The sequence below is a fragment of the Sander lucioperca genome, chromosome 13, assembly GCF_008315115.2.
Source record: "Sander lucioperca isolate FBNREF2018 chromosome 13, SLUC_FBN_1.2, whole genome shotgun sequence".
In the NCBI taxonomy this organism is placed as follows: Eukaryota; Metazoa; Chordata; class Actinopteri; order Perciformes; family Percidae; genus Sander; species Sander lucioperca.
In genome coordinates, this window is record NC_050185.1 from 4,048,004 (window position 1) to 4,073,659 (window position 25,656).

A 25,656-nucleotide genomic window follows, 5' to 3' on the forward strand; every position below is an offset into this window, starting at 1 on the left:
CCATGGGACCTTATTTCGGAACAAATACCTACGGTAGTGAATGGGGGGGAGACAAACAATAATTTGATCCCGTTTGAATTGAGCCACGGATTACACATATGATGTTTGTCAAATTAAAAGATAATTTTGCATGTCTAGAAAGTCTCAGTTTGTCGTTAAACTGTTGAAGTATAAGACTGTGAAAATGCATAATTAGAAAGACTACTCGCCCCAAAGTCAGGGCCTGAAGCTACGATGTCTGTCTGTGCGTTCATGGACATCGGAAAAACGTTTTTCCGAGTGAAAACGTCATCATTCACGTCCCTTCCTGTGGGAATCAGAGGTGGGAAACTCGGGCCAGATTTTGCTAACCGAGTTTCCCAGTTGGTGACGCGTTGTTGACAACTGACGTTTGATGTAGGCGACTTTGGTTCACTGAACATATTTCAATGACAATAAACTGTTTATTGTGGACAAACGCCTCTGCTGAGAAACATACACAGACATAACATGTTTCAAATTATTCATAGATAGGCCTATGTATAAAAAAAACAAACATCAACAGCAACCTTATCCGTGTCCTTTCCCGTTCATTGTCCTGCAGAAAACACAAACACCTGACGATGTGCTGTTTGTATGCTCGCATAAGAAAACAGCAGCAAATTATTGTGGCCTCCATGTTTTCACCAGGTTTTCACACACCTGATGCTCTAGGCTACAGCCAACAGTTGGTGGCAGTCATGCAACAAGTTGTTATGCCAAACACCAATATAACAGAAGAAGAACACGCATCCCGACCATCCTAACCATGTGAACGCTGGTAGTCGGAAAAACAACGTAATCATGGGGGCGGTCCCTGTCATTCCGAGGTGGCATGAACGCACCATTAGTGCTTCGTACCGGGATGTAACGTTACTCATACGAGGGGACGTCTTGCTCCTTTTTTCGCTTCTTGGGTGGTAAAAAGACGCTGGATAAAACACATCAATTAAGCTAACGTTACATGTGTTGTGGAACGTAGCTAACTAAGCTAGCTATCGAGGAAGCCAAACAGCAAGCATGTTGTGAGTGACGTACATTGTGCGAGACGAAGAGATGTAGTTCACTGAGTGGTTTCACACAAAATTGAGTGGTAGACTACAATGACAAACGTACGACAAACTGTGACTTTCTTCACTTGCAAAATGATCCTTTAAACCACGTATCAAAACCCGGCCCCTTGCAGATTTTGAGCCGGCCCGCATATCAATTTAGGGTCCAAAATCAATTTTGGCCCACCTCGTTTTCGCTAGTTGACGCTTTTTATGAAGTTTTTGTCACTTTGACTTTTGACTTGTGGCTGGGTTGGCTTAGTGGGTAGAGCAGGCGCACATATACTGAGGTTTATGCCTCGCAGCAGTCCAGGGTTCGAGTCCGACCTGTGACGATTTCCTGCACGTCTTCCCCTTTCTCACCTAGCTGTCCTATCAATTAAAGGCGGAAAAGCCCAAAAAATAAACTTTTTCAATGTGAATAACCTAAAGCCCTGGGTTGCTTCTTATTTTCCAGTGCGGCCCTTAGTGAAAGGAGTGAACACACCCCTGCTTTAAACTGACAAACATCACATGTCCATGGCTCAATTCAAACAGGATCAAACAGTATTTGTCTCTCTCCATTCACTACTGGACATATTTTTTATAAAAGTCCCACGGGGTAGGGATGGGGGCGCTTTGACTCACTATTAGTCATTTATTATGACTAATCACTTATGACGTGTGTGGAGACTAGAAGGCCATGGGAAGCAGCAAGAGTCAAGAGGCTATCAGGCATTAAGGAAAAGAAAGGACTTCAGCCATGCTGCCACTTCATGTCATATTTACACTAAATGTCAGAAGAATGGGCTGAATGTAATTCTGGAGGGGGAAGGGGGGAGGAAGGTGGGTGGTGGGTGTTGTGTGGTTTGTTTGTGTGTGTGTGTGTGTGTGTGTGTGTGTGTGTGTGGAGAGGGAGGGGCGGGGGGGTGCCACAGCTGCAGGCCAACAGTTGATCCTGTCCCGGGAAACAGGATCAGCCAGGTCAGGGCAAGGGGAGAAAGGTTGCGACCCCGGGGGGGGTTAAGGAACAGACTTCACAAAGAGGTACATCTTCAAAAGCAAAGGCCCCACTGGGGGAACCAGTAGAAGGTTGACAAAATAAACCAATATGACCTCCTTTTCTCAGAGCGGGAGTTTCCCCAGGTGTTCGCTCTAACCTCTTCATTGTTGTCTGACTTGAGGCGCTGCTCTCATGCATGCACTGCACTAGTACATTTACTTGAGTAATGTACTTAAGTACAAATGTTGAGCTACTTGTACTTTACTTGAGTCTTTTCTTTTCATGCCACTTTCTACTTCTACTCCGCTACATTTCAGAGAGAAATATTGTACTTTTTACTCCACTACATTCATCTTTTCAGCTTTAGTTACTAGCTACTTTACACATTAACAGTTTTGCACACAAAACACATGTAGTTTATAAAATGTGATGTTTTATTATAAATGAAACTAGCCAACCATATAATGGCCTACAAGTCAAGCTGAAATAATTAGACCATTAACATTTTTTAGTTGATTGACAGAACTGTTTGGATCGTTTCCAGTTTCTAAAATGGGAGGAGTTTTTTGTATCGAGTTCTTTTACTTTTAATACTTTGAGTACATTTTACAGAAGATACTTACATACTTTTACTTAAGAACCTTTTTAATGCTGGACTTTTACTTGTAACAGAGTATTGTGAATGTGTGTGTGTGTGTGTGTGTGTTTACATAACATGGGAGGTCAAACCATGTGCTCAAAGTTCACACACTTGTATGAGGAGAGGGTGATTGAACATCTGTGAGCATATTTATCACACCAATCACCATGACAACTAGTGACAAGTGTTAGCTCTGTGTGGCCTCCATGTGAATAAACAAAGCACCTATCAGTAAGTATCTCATTTCCACTCCAATCTATGCACAAGAGTAGCTGGTGTTTGAAACAGCTCGTGTGTTCCCCATGTAGCTAAAGCCCCGTGCAGCCATTAAGTTGTTTGTCAGAGAAGGAGCATCTGTAACGCCAGGAAATTGTTTTTGGAGGCCTCATAACTATGAAAAAGCCTGTTGTGGAACTTCCGAGTCCTTGGCCTCTATAGTTGAGTCATTGGTGGCCTGGTGTGCAGCATTCACATCCTTTGGGCCTCATGCTGAGTTCAGGAAATCAAAGAGAGAAGCTACAGACAAACTGCCGATTGTCAAGTTTTCACACCTTGACCTCAGCTTCAACTCGCGACTTTATGTTTGCCGCTGCTTCAGCTATCGCAGAAAATCAAAGGGTTACTGGTAGTTCAGCCTTGATAACAATCTTGAAAATGGAGAAGTTCACCGAGGGGAAAGGTTACTTGGAGTTTAAAGAGAGTGCAGTCAGTCATGGGGACTATTAAATAAAAGGGGAAGTCAGGGCTGAGGAGCTGCGCCACGATTTTAAAAGTGCACTGCAGACAAAAAGCCGTCTGTTCGCTCACTGGACTCCAAATTCAAACGCACAGTGCAAGGGGATGGGGGGGGGGGTTTAGCTTGAACTCATCTTCACCTTTTAGGAAGTCTCACGCTACGGGCTGCTTTTCTCATGCCAAGGAAATGATCACAAAAATTGGACAACTTTCTCCACCGCACACAACAAGAATTAAGGTTTTGTATTGACTGCGCAATGAGGTCATATTTGGGGTTCTAAATAAAAGATGTTCCATTTTGTAAGGCACATCCGTGGGGCATTCAGTGTACATCTGGTGACCTCCGTGTGTGCTCCCTCCTTTCAGTGTCTTTCCTGTCTTTGTTAAGACTCAGCACTGCAGTGAACAGCAGCCAACTCAGAAGCACAGGTTTTAACGCAAATAGAGGACATCCTCTCACTCTGCTTTAAGATCCTTTGATTTCACAAAGTGCCTTTTGGCTTTGATGTCCTTATCAAATAATATTATTCTTTATTGTGAGGCAGGACAGATAGTAGGATGTATGGTGCCAGAATATCTCTATCGGTTGCTTTACTTTGTACTAGGGTTTCTTCCATTGAGCTCATCAGAAGCCCTGCTCCACATCTCATCCACTCATCCATCCAGATGTTCAGCATCCCTTCACCACCACACCAGAGTCTAGACTCCATCAGGGGGGGCCAACGTCACTACCCCCCCCCTAAAATGATAACGTCACAATGGGGTCTAATCACCAACGACTCTTCACATTTCTAAACTATTATTGTGCACCGTGTCAATCCGGGTTTTTCCTGCATGGCGGAATTTTTGGCGCACCCCCCCCCAAGAGGTTTTAGCCAGCCCCAAAGGAAAATCACCAGCACCAAAATGGTGAGAGTTGAGAATAGATATAGCAATTCAAATCCTCTCTTAATGTGTCCCAAACAAGCGTTGAACAAGCAGAACATGAACTTGAATGTGAGCGCTGATCTCAGTCGTGATCCCAGCTGTACCGGACTCTCCCGGTGAATTTTGAAAAATATGAATGTTATTTTTCTGAACCAGTTTTGTTAATTGGGGTGTCATTTTCTCAAGCCTAACATACATTTCTGTTTATGAAATTGTCAGAAATAAAAGGAAAATGCATAGACTTCTGTCAAAAAAGGAAACAGTCTTTGTCAGCAGTACGCGGACCAATCATGCTTACTGACGTGCGTATTCCCCAAAAGGCCCATGCTGAGCCAGGAAAAACCCTGTTCAGTACATGTATTCGATCGCTCTTAAAAAATAAGTATCTCCTGATTTAACAGTAAAAGTGACCACTTAATGTCTTGTGTATATATATATATATATATATATATATATATATATATATATATATATATATATATATCTTATATAATATTTAATATACTTGTCCACATCACCAATTTGTGCATAGAAAAAAAACACTTCTGAATGGCAAACTAGAAAAAGAGGAACACATTCATACTAGGTCATGCATTTTAGTACTTTATTTTTGAGATATCAGTGCAAATGAACACCAAAAATGAAAACATTAAAAAAAAAAAAAAATTAAATAATGTTTCAGATCTTCACATGAAAAAAATGAAACATCTTTTTTGTTTTTTTTTTGTTTTATATTTGCTGCTACAAATGTATTTCTTAGATGCACAATGCAGATCTATGATTGTACGTCAATCCCCCCGCCCCTCCCCCCACCCCCACTATAGCCCCGAGCTCTTTCACAGAGCCTTGTTAACCAGTAACAGAAAAGAAAAATCACAAAAAAATATTCAATGCACGTTTATTTTTCACACATCTTTTAAATCAACTTGCTCGACGGTCTGTGGTTATTTAAGGACTGTTCATATTCTTAACGAACCTCTCTCTCTCTCTCTCTCTCTCTCTCTGTGATAAAAAAAGACCTATTTTAAGACTTGACATTTTCCCCCATCACCAGTAGGGATACACAGGTAGTTCCCATGCGTCTGCATGCAACAGGCAGCAGTGAGGAGAGTCAGACATTATTACACAACACAGCGCAGGATAGATTATCATTTACCACATAGAGACACATGCAAAGAACAAACCAACCGAAAAAAAAGATGGGCATAGCATCCTCTGCCGTTGTATGTACACTTGTACGCATATAATTCATATTTACATATCAGGGCATTAAAAACTAGGGGTCATATCTTTTCTTAAACATTACAAAATAGTCATCTTTCATACTGAAAGTACTATTTACACAAATATATTTAACCATTGTGAAAATGTATTAATAATCGAAGAGACGTACTTCATTAGGTATATGTATTAAAAAGATCACAAGACTAAATGGATAAAGCAGTGTGTGACGTTAACTGAAGAGAATACCCTACAATCAAGATGAAAAAGGAGCTAGATACCAGATATCCCTCAAGACACCAACATGTCTTGGTGATTATTGGGGAGGGGGGGGGGCAGGTACACATTTCCAGCTGCTTTGAAAGCAAAGACGTACCTGTGGTCTCCTCTTAATTATCATGCAATTCTTTTTGACATTTTATGAGTTAAGAGACTGCAACAAAAATGAAAGATGTCCATAAACCACAACAGTTAAGAAATTATGAAGAAAAAAAAAAAAAGAAAAAAAAAAGAAGAATCACAAACTGTCAAATTCTCAACAGATAACACTGACATATTGTTTTTTTTTTTGTTTTTTGTTTTTTTTTGTATTACATGCCATTAAATTATCCTGAAAAGGACACCAAGGACTCAGCTTCGGTAGTGCAAACTCAAGGTGCTCCTTTATATGAAATGAAAAACAACAGAAAGAAAAAAAAAGCCATGTGCTTCACACTTTTTTAAATTTTTGTGTGCATGAAGAAAAGTGGTGCGAGTTTACCCAGGATGGTGAGATAAGTTTCTCAGACACTGCAGCCTTTTAACTGTTGCTCTAGAAACCTGTTTGCACACAGTTGCTCAACTGTACTGTACTCAAAACGGCACAATCCGCAAAAACACATCACCCCTGAATTTGCACTGTCGAATATTGCCTTTAAAAGTTCAATCCAAATAAAAGCATAACTCAATGACTTGTGACTATTCAAACCTCCATTGATATATTCTCCCTCCATTGGTTGTTATCCCACTCTGTGAATCTTGAGGAAAAGCAAGACAAAGCATTCATCATGGTAGGATCCTCACTGAAGCTATTGCAGTGCGAATATTGTTTTTTTCAGGTCCTCCTTTGAATAAATTTATCATGTACATTGTTGTAATAGACCGCCGTGCCTGCCCTAGAATGACTTTTTTTTTTTTTGAATCTTATCTAAAATTGATGGGACTCTGTCTATCTAAAAATGTTCTGATGGAGAAAAATAAATAAATGTCCACTGAACTGAGCGCTAACATTTTTGGAGTCATCAATAATAAATGTTGCCTGAAATGTTCTCTCTAAATGTTTTATGGCAGGCAACAAAGGGGACATGGAATAGTGATATGTGCACAATTCAGATACAAATAATAAGTGTAAGACCAAATTGTAAAGGAGGACTTCATCGTTAACTAAATTAAATATGTAGTGCATGATAATCACTGATGGGAAAGGTTACATTTGTGACAGTTTGTGTGGTTTTGGTTGAATCAATCTGTTTTGTACCATTCCATGACCTCACTATTTAAAATTGAGAAACCAATGCAAGTATGCATTCGAATATGAACTTGCTCTATTCCACAATAATAATAATAAAACAAATGTTGCATTATTTGTTATTTGTCCCATCAAACCAATTTGGCAAGTCATTAAAAAAAAGGGGGGAGGGGGTCAATGAATGTGATTCCACTTTGTATTTTTCCATAGTTGATACAACTTCTACTCATACGAATGGCTCAGCCCCTGGCTCTCATGGCTGTGCTTGTCATTGTTTTTCGGTGATTGCGGGATGGAGCTCAGACTGTGTTCATAAGCATGCATGTCACTGATTGGCTCTTCTTTAACTCTGACCACAGACTGGGTTCCCTCTGCCTGCTCCCGCACCTCCTTTCTAAGCTGAATGCTGCCCTTCTGCAACATGTAATATAAGATGGGGTTGGAGCGCGAGAGCCGTGGAGAGTCCAGGTTTGAGTCACAGCCCTCCTCCTCCTCATTCTCCTGACTACTCCATCTCACAGGGCTCTCGGGCTCCTGTTTGACCAGAGTAGGGGGGTCCCGTTTTTGAGTGACTGGCCACGGAGCTGGGTGGCGACTCCAGGGGCTGTCACCTGCAGGGGGGGTGGGCAGTGGTCTGAGATTACCCGGAAGCCCTGAGTTTAGGGAACCGTGGGGTTGCCAGCCGGGCAGGTGGAGGAAGCTGTGATTATGGGCAGGCTGACTGAGAACGCTGCCGTTGGCCTTGCCGTTGGCCTGCAGGACGGAAGGACTGGGCGTCCCCCGGGGCTGCTGGGACAGCTCCTTCAGGCAGTTGTCGGAGAGCAGCAGCTGCTTGAGCACATTGAAGCCCCGACTCTCTCTGGTGAGGGTTTCACTCGGTGGGCTCCTTGGCGGAGCCTCCTCTTCCTTCACATTCCTCTGCCGTTCAGGCTCTTCCTGAACAGCAGAAGATGCAAAAATGTTCATGTCGCCACTGTCCAATGCTCTTGGAGAGCTGGTATTATGCAAACTGTCAGTCCGATCAGAGCAGAGGCGTCTCTTCTTAGGACTGGGGCTTGGATACTCCCTCTGTTCCTCTTTAACCTGTCTGGGCTGGGACTCAGCCTGCATAGCAGAACTGGTATAGTAGGTAGCAGTCTGTTGTTTAAGCAGCTGGCTGAGGAGGCCATATTTTGCTATGACCTCCGCAGGCCGTGGTTCTGTTTTTAAGTCCTGCTGAGAATCTGAGAGTGGGCTATTCTTCTCATAGCCACTATGTCTCTTTCTGCCACTCGAGTCCTCAGACATGGCCGAGGACTGACCCACCTCCTCCGCGAGCTCAGTTTTGACCTTTACGTCCAATGGGGGCCCATTGGAGCTGTCACAGACGGTGGAGGCACCGGGGCTCTTGTCATAGCACCCCCCTGCAACCTCCACACTCCTCCTGCCGCTGCCACTGGGCCTATCTTTGCGGCTGACTGTAGCAGTAGCCGAGCCGGTTCCTAGAAGGAGCTGCAGCACAGTGCGCCTCTCCAGAAGGTTCTCAATCTGTGATGAAGGAGAAGCTTCCTTCTGACTGAAAGGTGTGCCACTGCCGGAGGGTCTGTCAGAGAGTGGAGTGGTGGTGGTCCTGTGGATTGGAGCATTGAGCCTTTCCAATAGGGCAAGGGGCCTACTGGCATCAAGCTCCTGACCCAGCCCTTTGCTGGATGGGATGGGTGGGGAGGAAGAAGCTGTGCCACACTGAGCCAGATTTTGTAACAGTTTACTGGCACTGAAGGCAGGCTCTGAAGCCTTCTCAGCAGGGAAGGCTTTAGACTTACACAAATCCAATGGGCTGGACTGGACATGGGGGGAGGAGTAGGAGTACGGGGATAGCGCACCACTGGGGTCACGACTAAGCGAGTAGAGGGGCTGGGCTGGGGCTACAGGTCTATCTGTGGGGCTTTCTGTCCTGGTTTCCTCCCAGGGCACGAGTCCCTTTGGTTGGTCTCGAGACATGGTGGCCATAGTTATATCAAGTGGCAAATCCTGGTTACCTACGCTTTTATTAACCATCTCATTATTTCTGCGCTCAAGAAGAAGCTGCATAAGTGTGACCTTAGAGTGTGATCTTCGGTCGAGGCTCACTTCAGGCTCCTTGTTCTTGCACACATTTGATCCTGATGGCTCTGGCTTCCACTTTTTTATTAAAGATTCCGTTAGTTTGTCCAGGGAGGAGGTAGAGATAGAGGAGGAGGAAGAAGTAGAAATAGCAGTGGAAATAGAGGAGACAACAGTAGAGCTTGGTGAAAAGGCGGAGGTGGAGGGTTGAGCAGAAGCTTGAGGAGAGAACGCAACTGGGGTGGAGGAAAACACTGTGGTGGAAGAAGACAGGGTAGAGGTAGAAGAGGAGAAAGAGGAGAAGGAGGAAGAGGGGGTGGACGTTTTGGGCCCTGTGTCTTGTGTACTGGCCCGGCTTCTTATGGAGAGGTCAATGGGAGAGCAACTCCAGTAGGAACTCTCTGCATCACTGCTGTCCTTGGCCAGACTCCTCTCCTGGATGGAGCACTCGCTGTCCGATGTGACTGAAGAGGAGCCGCTTGGCGGCAGAATGCCACAGCTGTCCTCCAGGTGCCCGTTCTTGGTCAACTGCTTCTGGTTGTTGTGATTGTTGAGTAGCAGTAGCAGCAAGCTGCTGCACGTCTGGGGGGGACGGGTTGGACGTGAGTCGACGCCTCGCTTCTCCCTGGGGGGTTGGCTGTGAGTTGGGTTTGGAGCATGTGGGGGAGTGGGTGGGGAGCTTTGGCTGTGGCAACGCAGCAGAGAGGGGCTCTGTGGACTGGACAGGGCCGTTCGAGGGAGTGTTGTTGTTACTGTGGTTGTTGTTGCCATCATTCCATTTTGGGTTGTTAAGGAGCTTAGTGTGTCTGGGGCTCCAGGCAGATTCCCTCCCACACTAGGTGGCCTTTTGTCTGGACCATGCTGCTGGTTTGCCATGGCAGCTAGTCTCTCGCTGGCAGATCTCCCGGAGAGCTGGGCTTTGAGTGCATGCTCTCTGGAGTACTGCTGGAGATGGGCTTCACTGGACAGCAGCAGGGCCAGTTGACTGCAGGCCACACTGGGCTTGGGTGAAGGTGCCGGACTAGAACGGATTTTCACCATGTTGGCCACCGCCTTCAGACGCTCCGCACAGGACACTGATTCAGCTGTAGCAGGGGCAGCGGGAGGCGTGGCACTGTGTGCTGACCGAGGTGATTCTGGGGGTCTGTCCTGACTGTGTCCCCGGCGACTGTAAGGTGTGTTGCTGTGATTTTGAAGCTTGCTCTTCCTCATTAGGCCCTTCAAACGGCTTGAGGCTGTCCCGTACACAGGAAGTGGCTCTTTGTCGGCAGGTGGTGCCTTGGAGGGAGAGGAACACTCACTGGGGGGTTTATTAGAGTGCTGAGACATTGCCACACTCTGAAGCCGTGAGCTGAATGACTGAAGCAGGGAAGCCAACAGAGTACTCTCCCCAGCGTGAGGAGATCCCTCTAGTGCTCCATTTTGCAGGCCTCCCCCTTGACCATTCAGCTCCATTGGGGGTGAACTCATCCGCTGGTTCCCTGGATCATTCCAGGCTCCAGAGCGCAGTAGGCGGGCCTTCTTCAGGTGCTGCGAAGAACCTAGTGTGGGCCCGTTGGTTCCACCCTTGGGAGCTGCGGGGCCATGGTTGGGCAGTTGGAAAGGCCCGCACACCTTGTCAGCCTGCTCCTGGTTGCTGTGGGCAGCCTCAGACCTCCCGCTTGCCGTGGCCCCAGGCCCGGCTACCACTGGATGCATCAGTAAACCTTCCAGATAAGTTAGAACAGCTGAATCCTTGTGTGTCTCAGGGCCAGGCTCCTCCCCATGAGTCATGTTCAATACTAGGATCCCCTCGTATGGTTCAGCACTGCTACTGGGAAACAAATGTCCACTACGTCATCTGGTTGACAGTGGCATGCACTTCCTAAATACCAAAAAGAAGGCAGGCAATTGCACAGAGTGAGTCTGCAGGGGGGCCGAAGGATGCACTGACCAGATATGATCCCTTTCGATAGTGGGCAGTCAGCACTGTGGTGAAACTGCAACCATGGTTGGAGGCAATCTGGGGCAGGTGGGCCTCCCAGGCATTGTTGTATGCCTTTAAAGACTGTAGGATCCCAGAAGGCCCAGCTCCAGGCTTATGTGAGTAGCAAGCGAGGAGTCAGCGGGATTTCACCACAAAGATGTTGACACATTCCGTGGCTGTGGATGTTTGGGATGTCTGTCCTAAGGCCTGGCTGTGGTTCTGTCAGTGGCGCCTTCTCAGCTTTGCAGATCTCACATTGGGGACCTATGGGAGTGAGAGAGAAAAGAGGTAGGGAGGGAGGCAGGGAGAGAGAGATGGTTGGGTGGAGAAAAAGAGGAGAAAAAGGAGAAACTGTGTGAGAAGCAGGGATTTGCACAGCACTATATCACATTCATTTCACCACCTTGTCTGCCATCTCTGTTACTTAGCAACATTTCAGACTGACTGCACACGGCTCCTTCTCCTCTCTGCACTCTCCCCTCACAGCCACCGAACAGACGACAAATGTAGATTAGGCCTGATTGGATCCAAATTGAAAATTCAAGCCCACTACCTTGAAAACATTCAGGTCTTGAGCTGTAAGCCCCTCGCAGCGATGTCTTTCAAAAGTGAAGGGCCTTGTGAGAGCTGTGAATAATTTCTTATGCAGCTTGTCATTTCAGTGGATTATCCCCCCCCCCCCCCCCCCCCACACACACACACACACACCACCACCTCCTGCTGCTCTTTACGCACTTGAGCAGCGTCTCACACGACGCAACCCTCGATCTACACAAAGCAGGAGCCACCCACCCACTCACTCACTCACCCACATGCACACAAGTAAGCATTTAAGCATTTCTGCCTAGACACAAGCATGAAGACATACATACATATGCATGCATACTCTTACACAGATTACATGAAAACAGGTCAGGTGGTTACCCAGTCTCACCACTGCATTGTGTTTATTAACACTTGGTCAGCGTAAACCCACAAAAAGCTTAGCTCTTTTAAACCTGAACTGTTTTTAAATCAGAGACGAGGGCTGCAACTAACGATTATTTTCATTGTCACTGTCTCACTGTTAATCTGTCGGTTATTGTCTTGATCGACTGTTTGGTCTTTATAATGTCAGAATGTGGTGAAAAATGCCGATTAGTGTTTCCCAAAGCCCAAGATGACGTCCTCACATGTCTATATTTGTCCACAACTCAAAGATATTCAGTTGACCGTCACAGAGGAGAGAAGAAACTAAAAACTAGTCACATTTACGAAGCTTGAATCGGATAATTTTTTCATAAAGAAATGACTCAAACCGATTAACTGATTATCAAAATAGTCATCAAATAATCAATTACTTGATTAATCTTTGCAGCTCTTTTCTCTAAAAGGTGCACAAGAGAAAAACACGAACTGATTCAATGTGATGGCAGTCGTGTTTACGGGTACAGTACAAAGGCAGTCACAGCAAGGATATAGCTAACAGACAAGCTGTATTCGACTGTCAAGTTTGTGTGTGTGTGTGTGTGTGTGTGTGTGTGTGTGTGTGTGTGTGTGTGTGTGTGTGTTGAGGGGTAGGGGTGGCTTAAGGATCAGGTGCACCTGTCACACCAGACCACTGTCAGGAGGGCAGAGTCGGTGACACTGGGGTGAGCACAGTGCCAGTTGCCATGACAGTGTCAGCGGCGCCGCCCTGGGAGACCTCTGCTCTGAACCCTGTCAGAGTGGTTTCCGTGGATACAGGACACCTCCGACAGTCCTGGCCGCGTCCCATAAAGGTTAATTAATACAGAGCTTCCACCTCGCCTCAGCTGCTGCCTGTGTCCTTTCCCGATGCCATCCTCACCTTTGGTGTCCGCTGAGTGGACCGACAACGCAGGTCACGCGGCAGGAGAGCCACCCTTGGTTATGACGAAAAGGCCATGGCAACCCACGCCGCCACTCGCCTCAATACTTCACGGAGAGCAGTAGCGAGGGCCAAAACAAGAAGGCAGCGGGCTTCTAATCAGGCTCAAATCCACGGCCGTGGCCAAGGTCCACAGGTTGTCATGACAGTAAGGGCAACGAGGTGGCATGTTTAATGCCACCTTGAAAATGAGCTGGGATTAGAAGCTGGATTGAAGTTGATTAGTGCACAATTCAATCCAAGTAGCCGTAGGAAAACAATCAGGTTGGGACTTTGAAGACGGTGAGGCATTGTATGGAATATAATCGTTTTATTGAGATTGGCCTATCAGCGTCAATTACAGTTCAAGGCCATTTTTAAGCTGATGACCTAAATCTGACAACAACAAAAGCCAACCTGGTCACACTGGGCCATCTGATGTCTGCTGTCATGCTAATCTTAGATGCTCAGGATTAGGGCTATTTTCCCGCCAGTGAGCTTAGCGCAATTTTAATAGAATGTCCTGTAACACCTCGTGTGATCAGCACAGTAAACATGTACACGTTCCCCAACGTAGCTGGGCAAAGTCACTAAAATGAGTTAGTGAGAAAAGAAAATGTAAATGGGACACTGACACAGGTTTCAACATGAGGAATTCTGTTAATCTCTCTGCTGCTGGCAGTGAACCTTTGGAATTACAGTTGACCTTGTCTATGTTTTTGCCCAAAGAAACTTCAACACAGAGCAGACAAGCCAGCACAGGGACACGATGACACAGCACTATATACGTTTATATGCAACAGAGCTACTGCATTCGCTATCTCACATAAAGTACAAATAGCTCGTTCAACAAAGTGGGCACCTTCGGGCTCTTGAGAGACACGTAATGACAAAGCCGGTGTCAAAAAAGCCCAGCTACAGCAAGGGCAAGAAAAAATATGTCCTCCTCAGTGACAGAGCTCTGTTAACAAATAAATGACCTTAATATAGGGAAAGCTGTCCTCTGTACTGAGCCCCTAAAGCATGCAGCCCTCCTCCTTTCCTCTCTCAGAATGTGTGATGTGTGCATTACTATTACATTATCTCCCCTGGTGTATACATTGAAAATGACCTTACACATCTGTTAACATGTCATCTCATTGGTGGTGGCACCCAAAAAGCCTGACCATGTGGGACACCACAGCACCAATGAGCTGCTCTACGCTTTCTGTGGCGATTATCCATTATCCTTGACAATGTCAGCCAATGACAGAGCAGGCACCATTCTAAAGTGATTTTTACCCCTACAGTCGGCCACGTACATGTGAGAGGGAGGGCAAGTGATGGGAAGGGGTGAAAGCTTCATCATCCCCCCCCCCTGGCTGGCCGCCTCTTCATCTATTTCTCTCTCTGCTTCGCTCATCTTGTACTTAAAGAGACACCAGGAACAGGAGAGGTCACTGCACTCTCAGCCACTGCCTAAGTTACATAGATTTAAAAAATAATTTAAAATTTTTTTTTTCCGATGCAGATGTCATGGATCAGATCTTAATAAGTGACCTTCATTCCCTCCACTGATTACACCCATTACCACCCACTTAGGCTACATCCACTACTCTTTGATTTAAAAACTAAAATCTGCTTTTGCTACGTTTACGCCTCGCGACCACACTACTCCGGCAGTTCTGAGGCCCTGAAATGGAGACATTTGGAAACACCGCTGCCCCCGTTTTGGTTTGAAAACTCCGGGGTTGTGCTGTAGTCTAGAAAAAACGGAGAGCTTCGGAAACGACTACGCACACCAGTCAGTCTAATCTGTTAGGTAGGCTTCACACCTTTCAGTAACAGTTCAACCTGGCCGTCGGTCCAAGCTAATAAATCCCTGCTCTTACTTTTCACCACTGTTGTTCTTTCCCCAAAGTTTTTTCTAACCCTCTTCAACTTATACATCAATGACTTTCAACTGCAGAGTAATGTCAAGACAATCTGCTTCCTGTTTACACCAGCACGCGCATGCCCAGTGTGTGCCAATGGTCATGTGATATGTGATGTCAGACCTGCTAATATGGACGGAGATTAGTTATTGCTACTGGAGCTAAAACTCTTGTGTGCACAGAGATCGTTTTTGTCTCAAAATGCCCCTTAAAAATGAAAACCTGGGCGCCTGGGTAGCGCACCTGGTAGAGCGCACGCCCATATAAAGAGGCTTAGTCCTCGACACAGAGGCCATGGGTTCAACTCCGACCTGCGGCTCTTTGCTGCATGTCATTCCCCCTCTCTCTCCCCTTTCAAGTCTAAGCTGCCCTGTCGGAAATAAAGTATAAAATGCCCCAAAAAATTATCTTAAAAAAAAACGTAGGCGTGTGGATGTAGCCTGACACAGGCATGAACACATTTGCTGTTCCAGACTGATCTCATTTAGTGGCGTATGTATGACACGCCAATTCGTATGCCATTTTTGCGTGTTATGAAGATGCATACTCGCTTTTGAGCGTGTTTATCAAGGCCGTTTGGCCTCCGTTGACCTACATTACATGTGAATTATCACCGTAGCGAGTAGCATGAAAGGACGGAGGTTGGTTGGGGTGGTCGTGTGACGTTGTTCTCGCGATAGCACGGCACGTTCTCGCGATAACGCACCACGCCGCGTGGTGTGTATGTTTACATCCGCTGTATACAGCGTGGACATACACGTGGATAGCTCAAAATGCGTACAGATAACACGCCATGTGGCTTTAGGAAAGTGGCGTGTATGTTTACGCAAAGTCATGATGCCATGTTGGCTGTTCATACAACCTTTTTGATCTCAAAAAAGTGACTTCCTGAATGACCTCCATTGTCTGGAATGGTAATCCATTTAAGCCATTTAAAATGTATGAGACCAAACAAAATAATTAAAAAGGGGAAGAGCCAAAGGAGCAGCAGTTAAAGTCAAGGTCAGTCATTCCGCCAAGGCTTTTTCCACTTGATGCAACAGCTGGTGTCCATGCGAAGCTCTGGGCGTTAATAAAAAGTGACAATGCTGCCCAAGCCGTGTGTATTACTAATGTCTGACACCAGCCTGGCAGATGTGTTCTCCTCTGCATTTAAGGGGAGTCAAGGTTAAAGGAATTTAAAAAGGAGAGGCGATGCCTAAACACTATTATATCATGTAATCTGCAGCCCAGCTCTGTTGCACATACTCAACGGGGGTAGCTCACTTACACATGCGGCGTGACCGCTATTTGTAAATTCAATATGGCCTGACATGATTAAATGAGACAAAACATAAGCTACCTGACCAAACTCGGTCGTTCCAAGACTTCCACAAGTGAACGAGTGCACCGGAGCAAAGTTGAATTAAAAGCTCTTGTTCACCTTGAGAGAGGTGAACAAGAGAGTAACATGCTCCCGAACAGCAGGAGAGCTAGAGCCAGAAAATGTTTTTTTTTGCAGAGAAGTCAATCAGGACAAAATAACAATGAAATGCAATATGCAGACACATGTACGCCCACACAATGAGAACTGGGGCACTCTGACCCACTTCTAAGGATGCATTGACCAAACAAGTCACGCATAGCACACATGCCTCCGTGTGCACACACAGAAACCACATAACGGAAATGTAATACATGAATGGTGGAAAAAGTTAGACCTCTTGTGTTAAGTAGCACAGGCGAGCCATTGAAAAAAAAATCATCCTACTCAGAGCACTTGAATGTGAGGAAGAGTGTGCGATGACTGAATGCTAACATTTCAGACATGGACGAAATAGGGCCAGAGTGCTGATGTTGTTGCCCTGCATCTGGCCTTGGATGAGGAGTGCGGGGGAGGATTTTAACTTCATCTGTACTCATCAGTACAAAGAGTTCTTGGGGTTGAGAGAGAGAGAGAGAGAGAGAGAGAGAGAGCATGGAGGAATTCATGCACACTGATGAGTCATCTAAGCGGTTCAGCACCCAGCTGACTGGCAGAAGACCCAGACAAAGTAGCCAGTGCAATGATAATATCACTGCGCTGTATCGGAGACATGGACAGTCTTCTCCCCTCACCTTACATGTCCAGGCGTGCATGGATGTGCTTACAAAAATGTTTGTGTCCCTAGTAAATATTTGTGTGCCATTTGGAAGACCCACCCAAGGGCCATTTCCTGAGTGGCTGAGAATTAGTGCATCAATTAAAACACACACACATTCTTTCTTAATGAGCCGTGGCCGCCATCAATCTATACCTCGTTCATTTCTATTGGGCTCCGAGGTAATCTTCTGCTTATATCGCCTGTCCAAAATGGTGCTCATTTCCATCTCCATTTTCCATTTGTAAACACGGGTGCTGGAAATAGGAACAGATGATTGCCCCATGGCCGCAACGCCAAAAGGCAGAGCTAGGCTCTTGAAACAGACTGCAGTGGTGATGTCTGAGGGAAATGGGCCACTTTGCAATTGAGATCAAATGTCCCACTGTCAGGCTGCCCTGAAAGCTGGATAAAACCAGCTAAACAACATTGGCCTTAAATGAATCATTTCCATAATATCCTTGGCATCAGGCCTGAGAAGGCTATATTGCAATGAGTCGGCAAGATGTCTGCCTTTTTTCGGTTAAAAGAGAACTGCTTTTCCTCTTTTAACGAAGTCATTTGGGATGGTTTGGAGTAATACGGTGTGTGACAGAGGTCTAAGTGACAGGAAAAGAAGAGGACGTATCTCTGCTACCATTGTGCCTTTCATAATGCTCCCATTGACCTACTTTCTATTTTTTAAATCATCCTAATGCTTGCTCGGAGTGAGGTTGGAGAACAATAGTACAGGGTACAATGGGTTGTGAAGGGACATTCCATTAGAATCATTAAAAACCCCATTTGTATTTTACTTAAGTAAGAATGCAGTCCTATCCAACGTTACAAATTTAAAAAGGACTCTTTTAAAGTGCCCATATTATGAAAAAATCACCTTTTCTGGGATTTGGGGTGTTATTTTGTGTCTCTGGTGCTTCCACACACATACAAACTTTGAAAAAAAACATCCACGCTGTTTTGAGTGAGATACGGTTTCTGAATGTGTCCTGCCTTCAGTCTCTGGGTGAGCTGGTCAAAATCAGCACGGCTTTCTACGTCACTAGCCGAAACGAGGGGGCTAGGGGGCTAACCGTTAGCATGCTAGTGCTAGCATGCTAGCTCGTTCGCAATGGCAAAACACTGCTACAACACACAAATTCACCCTAATCTATAAAATAAATTGTAAAGAACTACTTACATGTCCCTGTTCTGCAGGTATTCTACACAAAGTTGGAAGTGCGCCCTCGTTTAGAAGAAGTCTCCCGGCTAATCCTGCCTTGTACAGGCCGAAGTTGCAGAAACAGCTAGCTAGCTCTTGTAATCCTTACCTAGCTGCTGTGCATGTGTGACTGACAACAAAGATGTTACAGCAGTGAGAGGTCTCACTCTGTAGCTAAAACAGAGACCTGAACACAGGGTGAAAAGAGGAGCTGCAGCAATGTGCAGCATAACAAAAATATGGTGTTTTTTGAAAATTAAACCATGTAAACCTATTCTGATACAATCTCAAATTACAATTATGAACCTGAAAATGAGCATAATATGGCCACTTTAAATGAACTGCACACATACAATTAGCCCACTAAAGTATAACTGTAAACTGTAAAGTATGACAACTGTGTGTAACCTTTTCCAAGAAGATCTTTCGAGCAGCACCAATCCAGTTGGCAGGGCAGAGCCGACAACATGCCAATGAACGGGAGACTTCATTAAGATTAGTCCTAAACCTGGCCCTGATGCCCGACCCAGTGCTCACAGACCAATAGCAGGCGCAACCAACAACAACAGTCTCACAATTTAATTTGGCATCCGGGTTAATAACCAAAAACCTTTAAACACAAGTTGGCAATCCAGTGAAGGTGTCACCGGAATTGGTAATCAACCTTATTATCCAACTACCCCCAAATATATAAGTGACAGAGATAAAGTAAACTGCTAATTAATTACCTTAAACTCTAACTCTTGGAGGATTATGAGCAACAGTGTTAGGAAACACAATGAGTATCTGCTGCTGACCATACTTCCCCACAATGCAAGGGTTTTGATAACGGATAAAACAAGCAACAATATGCTTGCCATCCTGCCACCCCAAAGGACCTTGTACCACCCTGCTGCCTGTTGTTACACAACCTGGAGAGGACCCAAGTGTCAGCTCTAGATAGGCCACCTCAGCTATTCCAGTTAATGTTACAAGCTTCATAGGATTCCTTTTCAAGCTAAAACACTGGACAAAACATATTCCAAGCAGTTATTAAGCGCAGATAACCCGGAGGTTATTATAATGGAATAATTTCCATCACTGTTCTGTGGGCAATAGAGTCCGGATCTGTCCGAGCCCGGCCTGCGTCCGACAGAGCAGTAACCGAGCCTGGCCCGAGCCTGACAGGCATTAAGATATTTATGTCCGAGCCCGACCCGAGCCCGACCCAATTAAAATCTCATTTTTCTCTCATATTAATGACACATTTACGTTTGTAGGAAGGCATTCGGAAATGTCAACAGATGAGCGCATCAGCGCACACGGAGAAACAAGCGCACGTTAACACAGGCGCGCACCTACATAATAATCTTTTTTAAATTTAAAATGTTCAATGCCTTATCGCGCTGATGTGACCGAGCCCGACCCGAACATCATTTCTAAATATCTGTTCGAACCCGGCCCGGCAGGTCCCGCCGGGTCCCGCCGGGCTCGGTTCGGGTATACATCCTCTAGTGGGCAAAGATGTTTGCTGCAGCATTTGTTTTTCAAGCAGGTGTACTAGACAAGTTTTAAAAAAGGGTCGGAAGACTTAGGTACATTTTCGGAAAGTTTCAAGGGAAGTTAAGCTTGGGAATGTTTTCACAATGGCGTGTCTTACGGCATGTTTTTGGTTAAAAGTATGCTCATTTAAAATAGTAGTAAACTACATGCACAGCCCACACTACTGCCAACACTACTGCACTGACCTGCTTTCATGTAGCCATGTTATATTATATATTTGTATGATATTTCAGTTCACCAGCAGATAACAGCTTCAAGCGAAGCACACAGTTTATACCATCCCACATGGTAACAGCTAGCTAGCAAAAACTAGCTAGCTGTTAGCTGTTACCATGTGGGATGTAGCTTGAATGATATTTCCATTCATTCTTTATTGTAAAACATGTATTTATAAAAGTAGTTGTTCACTTTAATTTTTCAAAGTATCTTTCCCCATTGATGTGTTTGACAAAGTAATGGATCTATTTGGCAAATTGATGAATTCTGTCTGCTTATGATATGGTAAATACAATCTGGGCAAACGACCCCTATATTTCCATTTTAATCCCGTTATTTCCCATACATTCCTGTTTATTCCTACCTCAAATACTCCCGGTATTTTGTAACCCTAGTCCTAGACAACTTTAAATGTACCATGGGGCCAAAATAAGATACATTTAGTTGTGAATATTTTATATATGCTGACAGTAAACACTCACCACGTGTGTCATACACATGGGCATTGGGATAATAATGGCAACAAGGCTGCCAATGTTACACAAAGGTGACACTACTTTGGATTTCAGTTTAAGCCAACACTAAATCAGTTCGTAAACCCAACTAAACCTCATCAGAGTTATTGCCAGGAAGAAAACAAAAAAAACTTGGGAGAGAACCTGTTACATTACTGCAAACAGAAGTATAAAGCTTTACCGCTGCCATAAACCCTCTAAGACACGCTACCTCTGTTTTGTTTTTACTGCTTATCCAACAGAGTATGAGTCAGCTCTACTGCTGACTACTGCATATAGTCCAGTATTTAACTGTACATCCCATAAACACTGTAATATAGAATCCTAATAATAGACAGTTGAAACACTTCATTTAAAACCCACACCACAAGAATCTAGCATGATATAAGAAGGTCCTTGGCCATTTCCATCTCTTAAAGACAATGGGATAACTGACCCCATAATTACTGTTGGGGTTCTACAGTGGGACTTCAAAAAATACTGCAAATATAAAGGACTGTTCTCTTTATATCATACATTTTTCCAGCCTTGGGAGTTAGATATGAAAAAATGGTTTAAAAAAAAAAAGAGTGTAAGAATGTATACAGTTTTCTTCAAGGATTAAATACAGCAGGAAGTTAAGGTGTGAGATTTTCAACAAACTCCCTCTTTATGTGGTAAAAGTCCCTTTTTTGATGTGTGCCAAGATCACCAATTGAAGTAGAGATAAATCCATATTGTATAGACATGAGGGCAGGACCCACTTTATTTAGCTTGACCTCCTCCTTACATTTAAGCCTCCCCCTCGCAAGTAAGTCTTAAAAGCTAACACACAGGGGGCTGCACTACCTACTAAATACAGCATGGTTACTGGAGCACTACAGAAGGAAAGATATGAGGCCCTGTCTGAGCTGCTCTTGGTCTGTCCAGTGTTTTGTGGACGAGATGCCCTGGTCAGGAACTCAAAGATTTATAAAATATGACCGTAGACATATATCAGGTTGATCCCAGATCCTTACATAACCACGTCTCTGGATAGTCAACACTAGGTTTGGGTATTGTTTGGATTTGTACGATTCCAGTACTTTTAAAACGATTCCGATTCCTAAACCGATTCTTGAAAAACTGAAAAATGACATCAAAGAAAGGCTCTTTTATAGATGTGGTAGCCGTAATATGCTTTTACGTCCGTTTTGGTGAGCCCAGAGGGAAAATATGGCATTTTAAAAGTAGCCTACATTTACGGTAGCTAGATAACGGTAGACTACAGAGAAAGGGTGATATTTTTACGTCCTTTTCGGGGCAAATATTTCAGTTGACACATTAAGTGGAACCGAAATGAGGAACCAAAATTTGTGTTCTAATCTGGTCCGATTCCTACCGTTTGAGTAAGAACCGGTTATATCCATAGTCCATAGTGGAACCGGGTTTCGGTACCCAACCCTAGTCAACACCAGCCATTGTAAATTGGGCAGAGAATTTGAAAAATTACTTTTTGGCAGCCCAATTCATGTTGTTTGGTTGGTTCAGAGGGAATATTTATCTCTGTGTATCACAGCTGGCAATTACCATGCTGAAATAATGAACCCGCTTCTGCATTCAAACTGGATCCTTTTAATACAGGTGGACTAGATTAAGACCGCGCTTCATCAACTTCCAACGGTCACATTCGGTCAGTAAATGGAGGGTTCGTGATTTGGGTCAGGCCCGGGAGACAAGCAGGGAATATAAAAACCCTCGCAGTGGCCACTGACTATTGACGACGCCGTGTCTGCAACTGACAAGCTGAACTGATCAGGGTAATTGACTTTTTAATTTCAAATTTCACAGTGAAAGGCCTGTTCAGGGCCGAGGAAGTAAAGACGAAACTGTCTTCCTTTACAACTTGGTTCAGTCCCCAGTGATAAAAGTAGAGGGGCATTTGAACAGAAGTGTTGTATTGGAGTCAGTGGGTCTCCGTTCTGGTTGCCATTACTCAAACTACTGCTGGGTTTTTTATCTAAGCAGAGGTTAATTGCAATTAATTGCCTTCACCTGGCAGCCCAGGTGTTATAAGTCCCTGATTGACTAGCTAGAGTGAAGACCAGCAGGGTTCAGGAGCCTGAACACCATCATTGAACCCATCTTTTATTTATTTTATTTTTTTTTATAAACAATGTGTTGTTGGAAAATCATCAATCAACGAGCAAAACAAATAAAAATTGGATTTCGCTAAACTTTTGTTGCCTCGAAATTGACCGGGGTGCCTTCACTGTAACCAAGAGAAACACAGCAACTGTCAGCCTAGATGCAGACAAGCACGGTGGCCAAGGCTTCCTTCAGTCAGCCATTGACTATTAAATCAGACAGAGACATAGACAAGGCCAGCACCCAACTGCAACCCGCCTATTATTCCTCTGTAATGAAGAAGGAGACGGAGAGGACGGAGCAAACTATCCAGTGAATGTAGTAAAAAGTTCCCAACATTTAACAACAACAAAAAAACTCAACACTAAGCCACCGATTCTGCTGTGGATGGGAGGCGAACGCAGACACACATCATGCTCCCATACCTTGTCATCCTTAGCTGTGGAGGCTGATACAGGTAAAGTGCAGTAATCAATTTGCTCTACTGGCAGGAATACTCCTGTAGAATACTAATCAGGCTTCCAGCCCTCCCCTCTTCCCTACTTCTCGCCATCCCTCCGCCACCCCCCCCGCCTTTCTCCTTCCTCGTTCACCTTTCTCATGACTTGACACACCCCCCCCCCAACCCCCCAAGTGCCCCAGACCTGACCAAATGCTAAAGGAGGGCGGGCTGTCTTCTGCACAGATAACTGCTGCCACTAATCAAGCCTACGTGCACCGGGCCGTGGGATTAAAAGAGCTTGCACAGCTTGACTCAGGCACTGAATGGTGTTAGTGCCCACACACACAAGGCCAAAATAAAAACCTATAGGGAAGCCAGCAGCGTCTCGTCCTAGAAATACAACACACACACACACAAGCCTCAGACGAGCAAACAACACAACAAGGTCAACTTAAAAGCTGATGTTAGGTGAACATTCCCGGGCTATAAAAGAACACACACACACACACAAGAAGATTAGATCTAAATTTACTCCGCCAGCCAAAACGGGACTCGGTGGTGAGCCACCCAACTCTATCTCTCAGAACACATGTCGCGCAGGGAGCCGCGGTGTTGTGCGCATCTAAAGCGAGAAAAAGGAACAAACTCGACTGAATTGACAGGGCCTTAATTCCTGTTCGTTTTTCATTTGGAGAGATGGCTTACAAGGGGAGGGTCTCTACACCATATCAAACACACACCGGAGTAGCCTGGAGGCTGTAACAAAGCGTCCTCGATGTTACACACACACACACACACACACACACACACACACACACACACACACACACACACAATGTATATGCAGGCAATAGGAGTGTGTGTGTGTGTGACAGGGAGAGAGAGAGAGAGAGAGAGAGAGAGAGACACAACGCTACCTTATGCATCAGCAGGGATATTTCATTATGTACATAACGAGTGCCATTAATCGCTCTTAACAAGAGGACACAACCTCACCTTGGCAGTCTCACACACACACACACACACAGCAGGAAGGTGGAGGGGCGGGTGAGGGTGTGGTGGGGGGGGAGGGGGGGGGGGGTGACGGGGGGGCATGGAAATATCTACAGTGCGCTACAGAAATTAAAATTCGCCACACTCAAGGATCCGCCGCCTACTTTTGACCGACCACATCGCAGCCCCCGGGGGGGTGTGTGGAGGCAAGCCAGCAGTCATATAGACGCGCCTCAATCTGATAGACACATAAAAACACGTGGGGAAAAAAAAAAGTTTAAAAAAGGAGAAGAAGAGCAGGGGGAAGAGAGGAAATAAATATATAAATAAAAGGGGGAAAATGCCGCAGTGGCGGTTGCCAGCGGGGGCTCGTGCCCTTGACATACTGACACAGGGGGAGGGAGGGAGGGAGGGGTGGGTACTGTCATGTGACACTTGTCATTCGCCTGATCACCCGCCCGCACGGCCACCTGGCAAACACCCCCCCTCCCCCCGCCCCCAACCCCAACATCTCGCCCACCTTGGTGCGACCTCATCCTCCGCTGACCTGACGCCGCCTGCCCCCCCTCCTCCACCTATGCCCACTGCCCCCCCCCCCCAACTCTGCAGTCCAAGCACCCTATCCGCCCCACCCCTAGCGCTCTGTCTCCCCCCACCCCTCTCCCTCCCCCGCGGCTGTGCAGCAAGGTCAGGCGGGTCACCGTGTCCTCATCTGTAATCCGCTGCCATTCGTCAGCAGCCCCGGCCCGAGAGGAGAGGCAGGCGCTCCGACGAGGGGAGAATGCCCAATTAGGCAGCTGACACACACACACACACACACACACACACACACACACACGGCTCAGCACAGTAGAGCAGGAGAGAGAGAGAGGGAGGGAGAGAGGGAGGGAGGGAGGCTGCAGAATCAGCCTACTGTCCACAGACAGAGGGTGGGTTGGGAGGGGGTGTACATGAATCCTTTCAGCTGTGTGTCTGTGTATTGTTTTGGTGTGTGTGTGTGTGTGTGTGTGTGTGTGTGAGGAGCAGTTGGGGGGTCAACTACAGTTTAGACATATATGACTGCTATCTGAGGCATGTCAACAGAAGGGGGAGCAGGGTGTGCAGATGTTTGAGGTTTTAGTGGTTAAATCAAATGTTATGAAAGGGCAAGAGGGTACAGCATTAGCACCAATCCACCGCAAATGCTGGTAAATATGCAAGTGGCTGGTAGATTTGCTTCACCCGCCAGCCAAAAAAGCATTGGCAATCTGTTTGAGCGGCTGGTAAAAATGTAAACATTACCTAGCCATTTGGCTGGTGGACAAAAAAAGTGAATTTTGCACCCTGAGCTAGTGCTATACAGTTGAGTATGCCTGTATCTGTAACCACAAGATTGATGAGATGATGAGGGAGAAGTGGCTGGGTGCTACTGGGGACAGAACAACACAACAGGTCAAGCCCTGTCTAATGGCCAGTTGGCCATTCAAACAAATCCAAAGGCTGGGTCAACACATACCCATCCAGAGTTGACTGTGGATTTGAAGAGGTTAACCTGGCGAGCCAGAGAGTCTGTTAACCCAGAACCATCTGAGAAGTGGTTGGACACTGTTTGAAAAAAAAAGGGCAGGCACTTTC

The 25,656-nt window shown here is 45.6% G+C and overlaps 1 protein-coding gene across 4 annotated transcripts in view; it reads right to left on the reverse strand.

The window, feature by feature from the left end:
* Nucleotides 1-5,236: 5,236 nt before the first annotated feature.
* The window catches only part of nrip1b (nuclear receptor interacting protein 1b), a 46,108-nt gene continuing 25,688 nt past the window's right edge, over nucleotides 5,237-25,656 (reverse strand). For 3 of the 4 annotated variants that reach the window (XM_036008831.1, XM_036008832.1, XM_031310803.2), the window contains one exon: nucleotides 5,237-11,394. In XM_036008831.1, the coding sequence (XP_035864724.1) occupies nucleotides 7,305-10,937 (3,633 nt within the window). In that variant the 5' untranslated portion in view covers nucleotides 10,938-11,394 and the 3' untranslated portion in view covers nucleotides 5,237-7,304. Of the gene's footprint in view, nucleotides 11,395-23,032; nucleotides 23,265-25,656 lie in introns of those variants that run through there. The other variant, XM_036008833.1, reaches the window with a different exon arrangement.